General features: G+C 49.9%; 1 protein-coding gene and 1 non-coding gene across 2 annotated transcripts in view; one reads left to right on the top strand and one right to left on the bottom strand.

Moving 5' to 3' along the window:
• XYLT1 (xylosyltransferase 1) overlaps window positions 1–12,249 on the top strand; it is a 141,217-nt gene that overhangs the window by 107,757 nt on the left and 21,211 nt on the right. Inside the window, exons 6-7 of the mRNA XM_053276103.1 lie at window positions 4,153–4,233; window positions 9,335–9,551. Of these exons, the coding sequence (XP_053132078.1) occupies window positions 4,153–4,233; window positions 9,335–9,551 (298 nt within the window). The remainder of the gene's footprint in view (window positions 1–4,152; window positions 4,234–9,334; window positions 9,552–12,249) is intronic.
• Window positions 2,641–2,712, bottom strand: TRNAT-GGU (transfer RNA threonine (anticodon GGU)). Its single transcript has one exon. It is a non-coding gene; the product is annotated as a tRNA-Thr (tRNA).

The following is a 12,249-nucleotide window of genomic DNA, read 5'->3' as shown; positions in this document are numbered from 1 at the left end:
GTCCTTCAGCGATGTCTCCATGGAAAGAGCGCACAGCCATTTGTTCACGCTGACCGTGACCCTGACCTTGGCTAGGCCTTTGCTGCTCTCTGCCAACATGACTGCAAGTTTACTCCCGTTGTTTGGAGGCCGCGATAAAGCAGGGCTGATAAACACGCATACCGCTGTAAGTGCAACCGTGCCATCACCTCTTTTCCATCTCTGCGGGGCCGATGGTCCTGGGCAGGCCGGGGAACAGAGACTCCTGCCTGAAACCTTGGAGAGCTGCTGCCAGTCAGTGTCGACAGTCCTGAGCTCGATAGGCCAAGGGTCTGACTCTCTAAGGCAGCTTGCTATGTTCCTATCTACTTACATAAGAACAGCCCTGCTGGATCAGGCCCAAGGAGGCCCATCCAGTCCAGCATCCTGCTTCACACAGCGGCCCACCAGATGCCTCTGCGTTGCCCACAGGCAAGAGGAAGAAGGCACGCCCTCCCTCGTGCTGCTGCTCCCCTCCAACTGGGGTTGAGATGCATCCTGCCACTGAGGCTGGAGGTGGCCCACAGCCACCAGACTAGTAGCCATGGACAGACCTGTCCTCCATGAATGTGTCTAAGCCCCTTTTAAAGCCAACCAAGCTGGTAGCCAGCACCACATCCCGTGGCAAGGAATTCCATAGATTAATTATGCACTGTGTGAAAAAGGACTTCCTCTTATCGGTCCTAAATTTCCTGGCCTTCAGTTTCATGGGATGACCATGAAACTGACCTTCTTATTAAAGCGCTTTAAGAACTTTTCCGCTGAAAAGCAGTGCATAAAATAAGAGTAGGCATGTCTATAATCATGCCGTTGAAATGTGCTGGTTGGCAGACAATAAGTAACAAGCGAATACAGTGGTCCTTGTGTGTGTGTGTGTGTGTGTGTGTGTGTCTGGTTATTGCGCTTGCTAATGTGCTAGGCTTTATTTTTGTAGAGGAAGGTAAAGCAAAAGTAAAGATAATCTCTGCAAGACCATCTTAGCACGCCAGCGTTTGCCTGAAACTCGCTCTAAGATGTCAGCCATTGAAGCCCTTTCATGTGGAATGATTGCTAAGTCAATTCCCGAAATGTCTATTCATCCCATAAGATGGCCACGCACTGAAGCAGCAAATGTGAAAATCGGCCCGGCTGACGACAGAGAAGGCTGTTCTTCCGAGGGTGCCAAATTGAGATGCAGATTCCGACCCGGGAGACCCCTCCGGCTCGCATGAGTGGCCATCCAGGGAAGGGGCCCCCCCCCGGTTCCTGCAATCCAGCCATTGAGCCTGATTGATGGGCAGATACTCCAGTGGGTCTGGGCTGAGTCAATGGTTAACTTGTTCTTTATTCATCAGCGCCATAATGAACCGTTACTTCAGATGGTGGGAGAGGCCGCAACTGCCGGCGGCTGAGAGGGCCCACCGCTTGGATAGAGTCCTGGGATTGGTCTTGCTGCCCTGCCACCGCTCGGGGCCAGGATTCTTCCCCTCTACGAGCAGCGCAGCTAAAGAGAGGCCACTGCGGCTCAGAACAAGGAAGTCCTGCCCAACTTCCTGCACATTTCCTTGGCCGGCCTGGCCCTAGGGTTTCTGGTGCCCCCCAAGGCCAAGTCTGACTGGGGCACCCCCCCACACACACACACACACGCCCAGCCAAGAAATGCGGGACCCTGGCTTTGACGTGAGCCATGCGGATGGCTGACGTGCGCTGGTTTGAGGATCCAGTGGGAGAGAGATGTGGGGGCAGAACCCTGACACTTCAGAGATGAGAAGATGCTGCTGTTAACTGGGAAATCCAGCCTGAGACCTTTTCGTGTTGGAAAGGAATGCGGAGGCCGGCAGTTCGTCTTCCAGAGAGGGAGGGCAGCTGATGAGTCTAGCGCTTGATTGGGGGCTCATTGAGGTGCAGGCGCAAGGAAGACGCTGTCCTTTGGGGGTGCGGAGTGTGCAGGCCTTTCAGGGAGCAGGAGGCCAATTTTCACGCTCACGCCACTGTGCAATATTTCAGGGGTGCAAGACACGGGGTGGGGGGAGTCATGGGCAATGCTGTCTTCTGCCACAGTGCTCCCCCCGCCCCCGGCCAAGCATCCGTGCCCCCTAGGGGACAGGCTTAGTGGACAGGCTGACTCTGTCTCTTGGCACTCGACACACCTTTGCTGCATTACCCTGTCAAGTTCTGGGGAGTTTTGTGCCTGTGTTTGAGGTCCCCCTTCCTCCCACTTTTCTCAGTTATTCTGTGTCGATGGGGAAGAGAGCGTGTTGATCTTTAAATCCTGACTCCATAAGCCTGTTACAGCAAACACCAGCTACCCATCTTGTGGCACTTTAAAGGCTAACAGATTTATTGTGGTGTAAAATTTGTGGGTGCTGCAATAAATATGGGAGTCCAAATACGCCACCGGATTCTTCTTGTGTCTGTTGATTTTCAAAATACTCTGGAGCCGTTCCTTCAGTCATGGCTGCTTCCAAGGATTCGGAAGGGAGATGCAGAGTTTGACATGCTCTGTTCACTCCTGGTGGGAACATGGGCATGTCGGGAGCTGCCTTCTACCAAGTCAGGCCCTTGGTCCGGCCAGCTCAGGTCCGTCTGCGCGGACTGGCAGCGGCTTCTCCAAGATTCCAGTCCGTTCCCGGCCCTCCCAGGAGAGGCTGCCCGGGATTGAACCGGGGACCTTCTGCCTACCAAGCAGATGCTCTGCCGCTGAGCTACAGCCCCAGTCCCCAGCGCCTTCATGTATTCTGCATCTGAGTTTGTAGCAGAAAAAGAGGGCTCAGGCAGGCTCAGAGTGAAATAAATATGTTTTGAATATTTGGATTAAAAAGGCAAAATATGCTTTCCAGCTGTATTTCAAATGAAGAACACTTTATCTGAGAAGTATGCAAAATCCCACAAATGGAACTATATCTATAGAATGCTGTAACAGTGTTGATTTAATTTAAATTGTTCTTTGGCTTATTTATAATTTAGCACAAGTAATGGGAATCAGACATATTTATTTTTAAAAACCAGTCCTTGGGACAGTAACATTTCATTTGACACTATCCTGATAAACCAGACGTCTACAGGAACTTTGACTTTGAATTTGTCTTCTGTATAACTTGCCTCTCAGTGCCAAGATGTGGACATAAGAACAGCCCTGCTGGATCAGGTCAGGAAGGCCCATCTATCCAGCATCCTGTTTCCCAGAGTGGCCCACCAGACAGGCAAGAGATGAAGGTGTGCCCTCTCTCCTGCGGTGGCTCTCCTGGTGGCCATTGACAGGCCTGTCCTCCATGAATGTATCTAGGTGCCTTTTAAAGCCATCCAGCCTAGTGGCCATCACCACATCCTGTGTGGGTGGTATAAAGCTCTGTGTGTCAGACTAGGACTGGGGAGACTTGGGGTTCAAATCCCCACTCATTCATGAAGTCCGTGGGATGACTTTGGGCCAGTCACACTCTCAGCCTAACCTACCTCACAAGCTGGTTGTGAGGATAAAAGGGTATGCCACCCTGAGTTTTCTGGAGAGAAAGCAGAATTGAAATATAGCGCTGTACATGTGGAGGCCTACCCTTTCCTGGATTGCAACCAACTGTCCTGACCTGAAATCAGGAACCTGCAAGGGAGAGGCAAAGCGGTTGGGGTTTCAGCACCCTGGAGAGCTTTCATTGACCAACGTGCTCCCACAAGGACCAGAGGAGGAACGGGATCTTAAGTACCTCCAGGCTCCACCCCCCCTTCCAGCTCTGCCTCCCTGCCTGGAGAGCTTTAAAGGTGCAGCCCTCTGGTCTGCAGTCCATCACTTCTCCTCTGCACCATCCAGACTCTCCAGGCCCATTGCTGGTGCTGCTTGGGAAACTTGGGCAGGCATGAGAGACATGGTGTGGGAAAGGCTGGTTCATGGGGGGGCTCATATTCAGTGTATGCAGATTCTGGGATCTCTGGCTCCAGGGTCTCCCACTTGGCAAGCTTGGGCCACCCTAGCCTGGTGTTGGGACTTGAGTCTGGGCCTGAGGATGCTGCTTTACTCAAGATCAGACTCCATGATATGCTAAGACAGCTTGAATCTTGACAAATGAATATCTGCTCACAAACCCAAACTTAGATTCCCCTGATAAATGTCTAAGTGTTTGGGGGCTGAATTCATTCATTCATTCTCTCTCAATTGTCTCACAGGACAAATGACCAGCTTGTTGCATTTCTGTCCAGATATCGAGATATGAACTTCTTGAAGTCACATGGAAGAGATAATGCAAGGTAATGTGACTTTTCTACAAATCTTGGCATAACAATCATAGCTCTGATGTCCTTTTATCTCCCTGCATTTTCTAGTTAAAGGATGGACCAGTTTTTGTAGTCACTAAATCTGAGACTTCATACTTTTCCTAAATAATGGTGATGAGCAAACCTGCTCTTGAGCGAAAGAAAGAGTGAAGAGAGAGAGAGCATGCAAACACTACTAATCACACACTTGGTTGTCAGTTGTTGTGAGTTGTTGTGTCATTTCAATGTCTGTTTCTGCCTGGGATACCACTGAGAGAGCATATAGATCTAAAAATCCGCTCCAATATGCCTGGAATGCATCAGATTACCTGCTGTCATATTACTAGGTAATCTGACTTTTAAAAGAATGACTTTCCAGCTTCTGTCTAATAGACATTTTTCTTGATAAGATACTATAAGATGCTTCAGCGGTATCTTAGGACAGTTGTATGTGTCATGTGCTGTTCTGTGAGCCTCTTTGGGGACATTTTAGGCTTTTTTCTTCAATGCAGCCCCTGAAGTTGCAATTTTATTTATTTATTGTGTTTCTAGATCGCCTTTCTGCCCCGGCATTCAAGGCAGTTTGCAAACCAAAAATATAAAAATTACAAACGCTACAAGAGAAAGAAGAGAGTTATTGTCTCAGGTTATGGGTGGTTGCTTCATGGGCCGAGCTCTCGCCTTCCGCCTTCTCCTTGGCACGGCTGAGTGGACGGTTGGGCGGGCGGGGAAGGCAGGGTTCAGCCTCCCTTCCCCCAGATGATCGCTCGTGGTCCACCCAGCACGCGAGGTGCACGTCCACACGGCCCACACTGCTGGCAGCAGCACAGAGCACTGTCCACGCTGCTCGCGGCCGTGTAGGTCAGCAGAGGCTGGGACTTGTCCTCTGCAGGCGGGGAGAGGAAGCGCTGGCTCTCCTAACCTTGGCTAAGAGCCGGGCTCAGGAGCGAGGTTAAGCTGGGTGCGAGCGCTGGGCTCTGAGCAGATCCCGGTGCTTCCCATGAGCAGCTTAGCCCTGGCGAGGACGGCCTCCAGATCTCCGTGCAGCCCCTGGCTCCTTAGAGGGCCTGCCCCAGAAGTTATTCCAGGCCCTGGTTGGGCTCTCTAGCAGCTGATCGGAAGCTGCCTTCTACCGAGTCAGCCCACCGGTCCATCTAGCCCAGCACTGTCCACACTGACTGGCAGCAGCTCTCCCAGGTTCCGGGCTCAGGAGTCTCTCCCAGCCCTGCCCGGTGATGCTGCCGCCGCCGCCACCGCCAGGGAGTCAAGCTGGAGCCTTCTGCAGGCCAAGCAGGTGCTCTGCCGGTAAGTTATTAGCTGGAAGCACAAACTGTTGACAGAGCGAGATGCAGGGTTTCGTTCTGACTGGCGGGCTCTGCGTTCGCTGGCTTTGCTGTCACACAGCTGAGTTCAATGGGGAAGGCAACAAGGAAAGGTCACGGAGACGCCCCCCCGTTCTCTGCTGACTCCCCGGATCATCTCTCCGCCCACCCGGCGGCTAACTGAACAAACCTCGACTGGGACCAGAATGATTGAGATGAATTAAAGCTACTAATCTGCGTATTAATTTCGTATTAAGAGGTGTTAACGTGGCACTTGGCCCATCTTCTGAGGAATAATACTTGCGTGGAGGCTGTGCCTTCGGAATACATAAACACTTTGCTACAACAGAGACCACATTTAGCATTTATTAATTTATCCCACCTTCCTTTTTATTATGCCCTCCCCCCCCCATCTGGAACACGTTATAAAACACGATAAAAAGACGAGAGAGAGAGACTGACCTCCTGACTAAACTTACTCTCAAGGAAGTCCCATTGAAATTAAACAAACAGGATAGACATGCCAGACTTGTCCTTTTCATTCCAATGGAACTTGCTTGCGTACATTTAGTCCGGATGTCAGCCGATGTATGTGTGTGTTGTTGGGACTATCTTTATTTGTTTTGGTTTTGTTTAGTATGGAGGATTTTCTCTACTGCTTTTTCTTGCAACACAAATTCGAAGCAGTTTGCAGCGTGTACTAAATCTAACACAGTGCAAAAATCAATGCAGCCAGTCATTTGGGGACATCTCCTTGGGCCGTGCTTGCTAGCTGCTGCTGATGCCAGTATTGCTGAGAAGAGGCGAGGAGAGACGCTCTAGCCGAGCACTCTCTTCTGCTCCCTTCCCCTCCAAAGAGTAGGTAGGAGACGCTCTAGCCCAGCTCTCCCCTGCTCTCCCCTTTGTCTTTATTTTCTATGCCGCCTCACCCGGATGGCTCCAGGTGGTCTCCTGCTTCCCTTGGGATTCAATTCAGGAAGAGAGATTCGCCTCCCGGCCGAGCTCAACTCCTGGAAGGGGACAACAGCCAGTTCTCCGCCCCAGGCACAACACAACAGGAAACTCAAATCTTCACATTTTATGGCACTGAAACCACCTCGCTCCACTTGGCAAAGCACGCAACTGTTCAAACCATATGCTAAGAGTAACCATGACAAATGGTTTGTTTTGTAAATACTCCCAACAAATCTGTTAGTTGTTGATTTCTAACAAGAGAGAGGGAGAAAGAAGGAGAGCAAGAAAACCCCCTGCCAGCCTCCTCCAATATGCGGCGTTGTTTAGACTTTATTGTGGAGGGTCCTAATGATTGCAACACTGAATATTAATTTAATTTCTCTCTCTGATGGACAGAGCAGGTTTCTTCATTGTCTTTATTTCTCCTCCTTCCACTTGAATTTTGCTCACTTATTCCTCTAGGGAAATAGGAACATTGGCAGCTGCCTTCTGCCGAGTCAGACCTTTGGTCCAGCTAGCTCAGGATTCTCTGCACTGACTGGCAGCAGGCTCTCCCAGGTTCCAGGCTCAGGAGTCTCTCCCAGCCCTGCCTGGAGATGCTGCTGCCGCCAGGGAGTGAAGCTGGAGCCTTCTGCAGGCCAAGCAGGTGCTCTGCCGGTGAGCGGCGGCCCCGGCCCCTCAGGGGAAGATCCTGCAGCACTCACCTGTAGTCACCCAGCCATAGGCAAACCAGGGCAGACCCTGCTTAGCAAAGGGGACAGTTCATACTCACCACGACCGGACCAGCTCTCCGTGAGTTCACTTGGATGCCTGGAAAAGGGAGAGGAGTCCCACCCCCTGGCCATGTCTCTGGCCTCCGTAGAGGCATCTACAACCCCACTTGCCAGCTCGCCACTGGCGAGCGCCTCCAGCCCTCTGGCGAGCAGGACACCATCCAGCACCACGCAGGTCTCTCCATTGCCACTGCCATTCCTGACCCTGAGAAGGTAAGAAGCACCAGGAATCCTTTCTGCGCAGGAGGAGAGGATTCCTGACGTTTCTTCCCTGTTCCCCTCTCCCAGGGCCAAGGACAGCAGACCCACTTCCCTCCTAAGCCCTCTGCCTGTGTGCCAGCAAAGGATCTAGGGCAGAGAGGGAGCTCACTGAAGGCTTAAGCGGCAAACATGGCAAATTGCTTAGCAGGGACAATCCCTGGTGAGTCGAGACCGTGGGAGCATTCTGTGAGGCTGCAGTCAGGTCAGGCGTGGAGCCAGAGAGGGCTCGGCTGAGAGATGGAAACGGGGTCTTCGCACCCCACCTAAGGGTCTCGGGGACCTGCACTGGGATAGGAAAAGAGAGGTCGGATTCCTTTACCAGGCTGCAGTTCAGCAATTAAAGCAAATTGTGGCCTCCTAGAAACCCAAGACACATGCCATGTTTTAATCCCTGAGCCCAGGGTACAGAACATCCTGTTTGTTTTCATATTAATTCTTTCATAGGAAGGGTTGGGCGTAACTGGGCTGACCTAATAGGCCTCATTTGTTGAGAAGGGTGCCTGTTTTATATCCCCAGTCCAAACCTTTCAAAGGCTTGCAAAGTCAACATTTTCCAAGACTTTTCCGAATAATAGAGATAAACATTTGAACTTCTATGTGTGCATGAATATTTAACTCACAGAGAATAACATAAGTATTGTATTTTGGAGATTCTAGAACCCCACATTAAAATTGCACGACATTTCCATTATCCCATATAATAGAATGTGAAATTAGACTCCTGTCTGTGGAAATAAAAAATTCCCAACTTCTTATCTGCTTTTGTCTTCTCCGCATCATAAGTGCGCACAAAGAATTTGTACGGCTAGACTTTATTGTTTGTAATTAGAGACCTGATGCAGTTCGATTTCTTTCCTGGCTCCTCCATCATTTTAAAAAGAAATTCCAATCAAGAATAAGGTTGCTAATTGCTTGAAGCACCCAGGACCCTGCTGCATACAAGGAGGGGCAGCTCCGCTTCCGTCATGCGAGTGGCATATCTGCTGCCATCCCTGTTGACTAGTAGAGTTGTCTCCATTTCCTGCTACTTGTCTGTGGCCAGCGGCTGCCCCCACTTCTCCCCTTTGGAATGCCTTGGGCTAGTTCACACGGCCCCAAAGAGGGCCTGAGGAGCACCCAGCCAGGCCCGGAGAGTTGTGTGTGCTCCCAGGCGGCAGCCATGAGAACTGAGCCAGGAGGCGGGGAGGAGGAAGCAGGGAGAGTGGGGCTGGGTGGGGGCCAGGAGTTGACTAGGATGGGCACTGCCCACCCACATTCTGTCCCCAACGTGTTCCTGAGTGTGGACAGAAAGTGGTTCTAGGGCCCCCCACCATCACGCTCCCCTCCTCCTGCCTTGATCTGGGAGCCACACCCAACTCTCCTGCCCTGGCTGGCAGCTCCTCTGCCCTGGTTTTGGGTTGTGTGAACGGGCCTCTTGTTTAAAAAATTAGTGTTGTGTCTTCCTAGGTTGTCTGTTTTGGACTTCAGTCCCCTACAGTCCTCAATCTGTAGAAGAAACATTTGAATTCATCATTATCATCATCCTTTATTACAGTCATAGACCAGCATAAAAATACATGTTAGAGAATACGAGTAAATGAAAGTGGAAATGGAAGGTAGATGGTGTTTTGTTGTGTGTGTGTGTTTTTGGAATTGCGAATGGGAGGAGTGGGTCCATTTTGTCTGTACTGTATGATGGCCATGGGTTTTCACCATTTATACCCACAACTGTTTTTCTTGTTTAGATCCTGCGACATTAACATCAATTCAGTTGTCTTTAGCTCTTCTCTTTCCTTCTTTTTCCAGATTTATTAGAAAACAAGGTCTGGATAGGCTTTTCCTAGAATGCGACACCCACATGTGGCGCCTTGGAGACCGGAAGATTCCAGAAGGAATCACAGTCGATGGCGGCTCAGATTGGTTTCTGCTGAACAGGAAGTTTGTGGAGTACATCACATTTTCAAACGATGAACTGGTGACGAAGATGAAGAGGTTCTATTCCTATACGTTGCTTCCAGCTGAGGTGGGTGGTTATTCAGAAACCTGTCTCACAAAGGCCGCCTCAAGTCTGTCTGCTGAATTACATCTCTCAGGTGGCCATTTTGAGAGAGCTCTTCTCTTGGTTGGTTGTCTGGCTTTAGATGAGGAAGCCAGACAACCAACCAAGAGAAGACTGGTTGGCTCCTCTATCCTCTATTAATTTATAACATTACATCTGATCATTTTTCTTTGCTTGGAATAATTTTTATCCCTCTTCCCTATCAACAATAATAGAAACAATTAGGATAAACCATATAAAACACCATTTATAAAGCAGCTCATTAAAGTAGCCAAATAAAAGAACATGTGTGGAATTTAAATGATTGCCCCCCAGGGCACAGATGTCGGGGTCGAGTGACTTGAATAACCAGTGCCTAGGTCACCTTAAGTGGCGCAGCAGGGAAATGCTGGGCTAACAAGCAGAAGGGTGCCGGTTCAAATCCCCACTGGTACTATGTCGGGCAGCAGTGAACCAGGCCATTGAAAAGCCTTCTGCACAGCTAAGGTAAGGAAATGGTTATGGAGCCAAATTTTGCCAGAATGAAGAAGCTTTCATAGTCCTGGTTTACACAGTCATTTGATGAAGGATTAATGTGGGTTACTGACATTAGTGTGATTGTGTGAACCCATGCCAAGGCGGGAATCTCAGATTCATCTTGGGCCATAAACCACATTGGCATGGTTCACACAATCATGCTAATGTGGGTAACCCACATTAAACCTAGATTCAAACAATTGTGCGAACCAGGCTGTAGTATGTACAGTCAAATAATGACTATACCTCCTCAAATAAGTATAACGAAGAATGGGAAGAGTTCAGAGTTTATTGGCACGGCAAGTGAAGTACCATGATAGAAAACCCATTTATTTTGTTATGATTGTAATGAATTATAAATTTTGTTGGAGTCAAGTCTGTTACGGATATTGCCTAAATGTTGCTTCACATTGAGGTCATGCACACGACCTCAATGGGGATGGGGGAGCTCACCTACCTTCCCCAACAGATGAGCAGCCGCCATCCTCCTGGTTAGGGTTAGGGTTAGGCCGGGGGGAAGCCGTTTAACTCACCGGCGGTTGCCCAGATGATCTCCAGGGTTAAAAACTCCGGCTTGGTGCGGGGGCAGCCCTGGGATCGAGATGGATCCCGGTGCTTCGCACACACAGCCTAGCCCAGGCTGGGCTGCCCTAACCTAGGTTAGGCTGCATGTGTGAATACCCTTATTGTTTCATGGGATTGTATGTGGATGAATGGTTTGATTTATGTTTTATTTATTAGTAATTATAATTGCTCTAATACAAGACTCTGATAGGCCCTATATTTTATTTAATGTTGTTTCTTGCATATTCTATTCTTACATTTATTTTCAGCCTTGTCTTTAATATTGTCTTAATACTGGGTTTAATTGGTTTTGCCTCTGACTTTATCTCCAACTTGATTCTCCTTTTAAGTGTTGCTTTTAACAAACAACTAATAATGTTTTGCTCTGGTCTTAAAAGTTTCCTAGCAATTGTTTCAATTATAATTATTAACGATATATCGTTTAATATTTACATAATGTTCCTTTAGCTTAAAAAAAAATCAAAGAGAATTTACATTTTAGGGCGGAGTGAAGTATCTCGGGCCCAGTTTAGATTATTGGCTAGCTGGACTGATTAAAGAAATCTTAGTCAGTTAATCAGATAAGTTTCAGTTGATTAGTTATGCAAATTTAGCCAATTTAAATAAATCTGTATATGAGGGGAAAGAGGGGGAAATTGGCAGACATCTGAATGAATGAAGTGCAAGCAATGAACTAAGGCAGTGTGGCCAGTTGGGGCAATTAAAAAAAACACATTCCAGTAGGTTTTGTGAAGGGGATGAAGACGGAAAATAGCCGCTAAGGAGACTAATGGGGGATGGGGGATGATCTCCCCTGTTCTTCAATGCAGGGGCCACCGTGGTGAAAAAAACTCCTGTGTGAGAGCCATTTCCCACTGTGCTGACCCCCACACAGAGGAGACATCTCCCTCTTGGAAGGCACGCACAGAGCCCTGGGAAGTGTAGCCCTGGGAAAGACTACATTTCCCAGCGCCCCATGCACACCTTCCAAGAGGGCCCTGGGCCTGGAGAGGGAAGATGGCTCCGTCTCCCTAGGAGGCACTCCCCGGGCACTGCACGGCGGGATCCGTCACCCCCGCATGGCGCTGCCCCGGAGTAGTCTTTGCATAGGCCCCACCAAGCCTTGGAGGTGGGTGGGGCTGGGGGGCTGCCCCTGGCTCCTGGGCCTCGCCACGAAGGACGCTTCCATGGAGGCGGCCGGCATCCTTCTCTGTGCCCTGAGGTTCCCATCTCCTCTCGCTTTGTCTGCTGACAGGGTGGGTAGACGGCAGAACAACCCACAGGTGGAACCTCTGAGTGCATCGTGCCGCCGGGCGCGGAGAGAGCCCGCTTTTCCCGTCTGCCTCCAGATCCCTTCATGGGCTGTTTCAGTCGGGGGGGAGCCATCCTAGAGCGCGTGCTTGCCCTCTCTCTGGAAATGGAATGCCCTTCGTTTGGCCAACAGTGCCTGGTGGGGCGGGGGGCAAAGTCTAGTCTCGGCTCCTTTCCCAGCTTGTCCCAGCTTGTCGCTGGAGGGGCTTCAGTGCCACTTGGAGCATTTGTGACTGGGGGACAAGACCCTTTTTGTCTGAAGAACACTTTG

This window comes from Hemicordylus capensis, chromosome 13 (genome assembly GCF_027244095.1).
Source record: "Hemicordylus capensis ecotype Gifberg chromosome 13, rHemCap1.1.pri, whole genome shotgun sequence".
Lineage (NCBI taxonomy): Eukaryota > Metazoa > Chordata > Lepidosauria > Squamata > Cordylidae > Hemicordylus > Hemicordylus capensis.
This window is presented reverse-complemented; position numbering and strand designations above follow the sequence as displayed.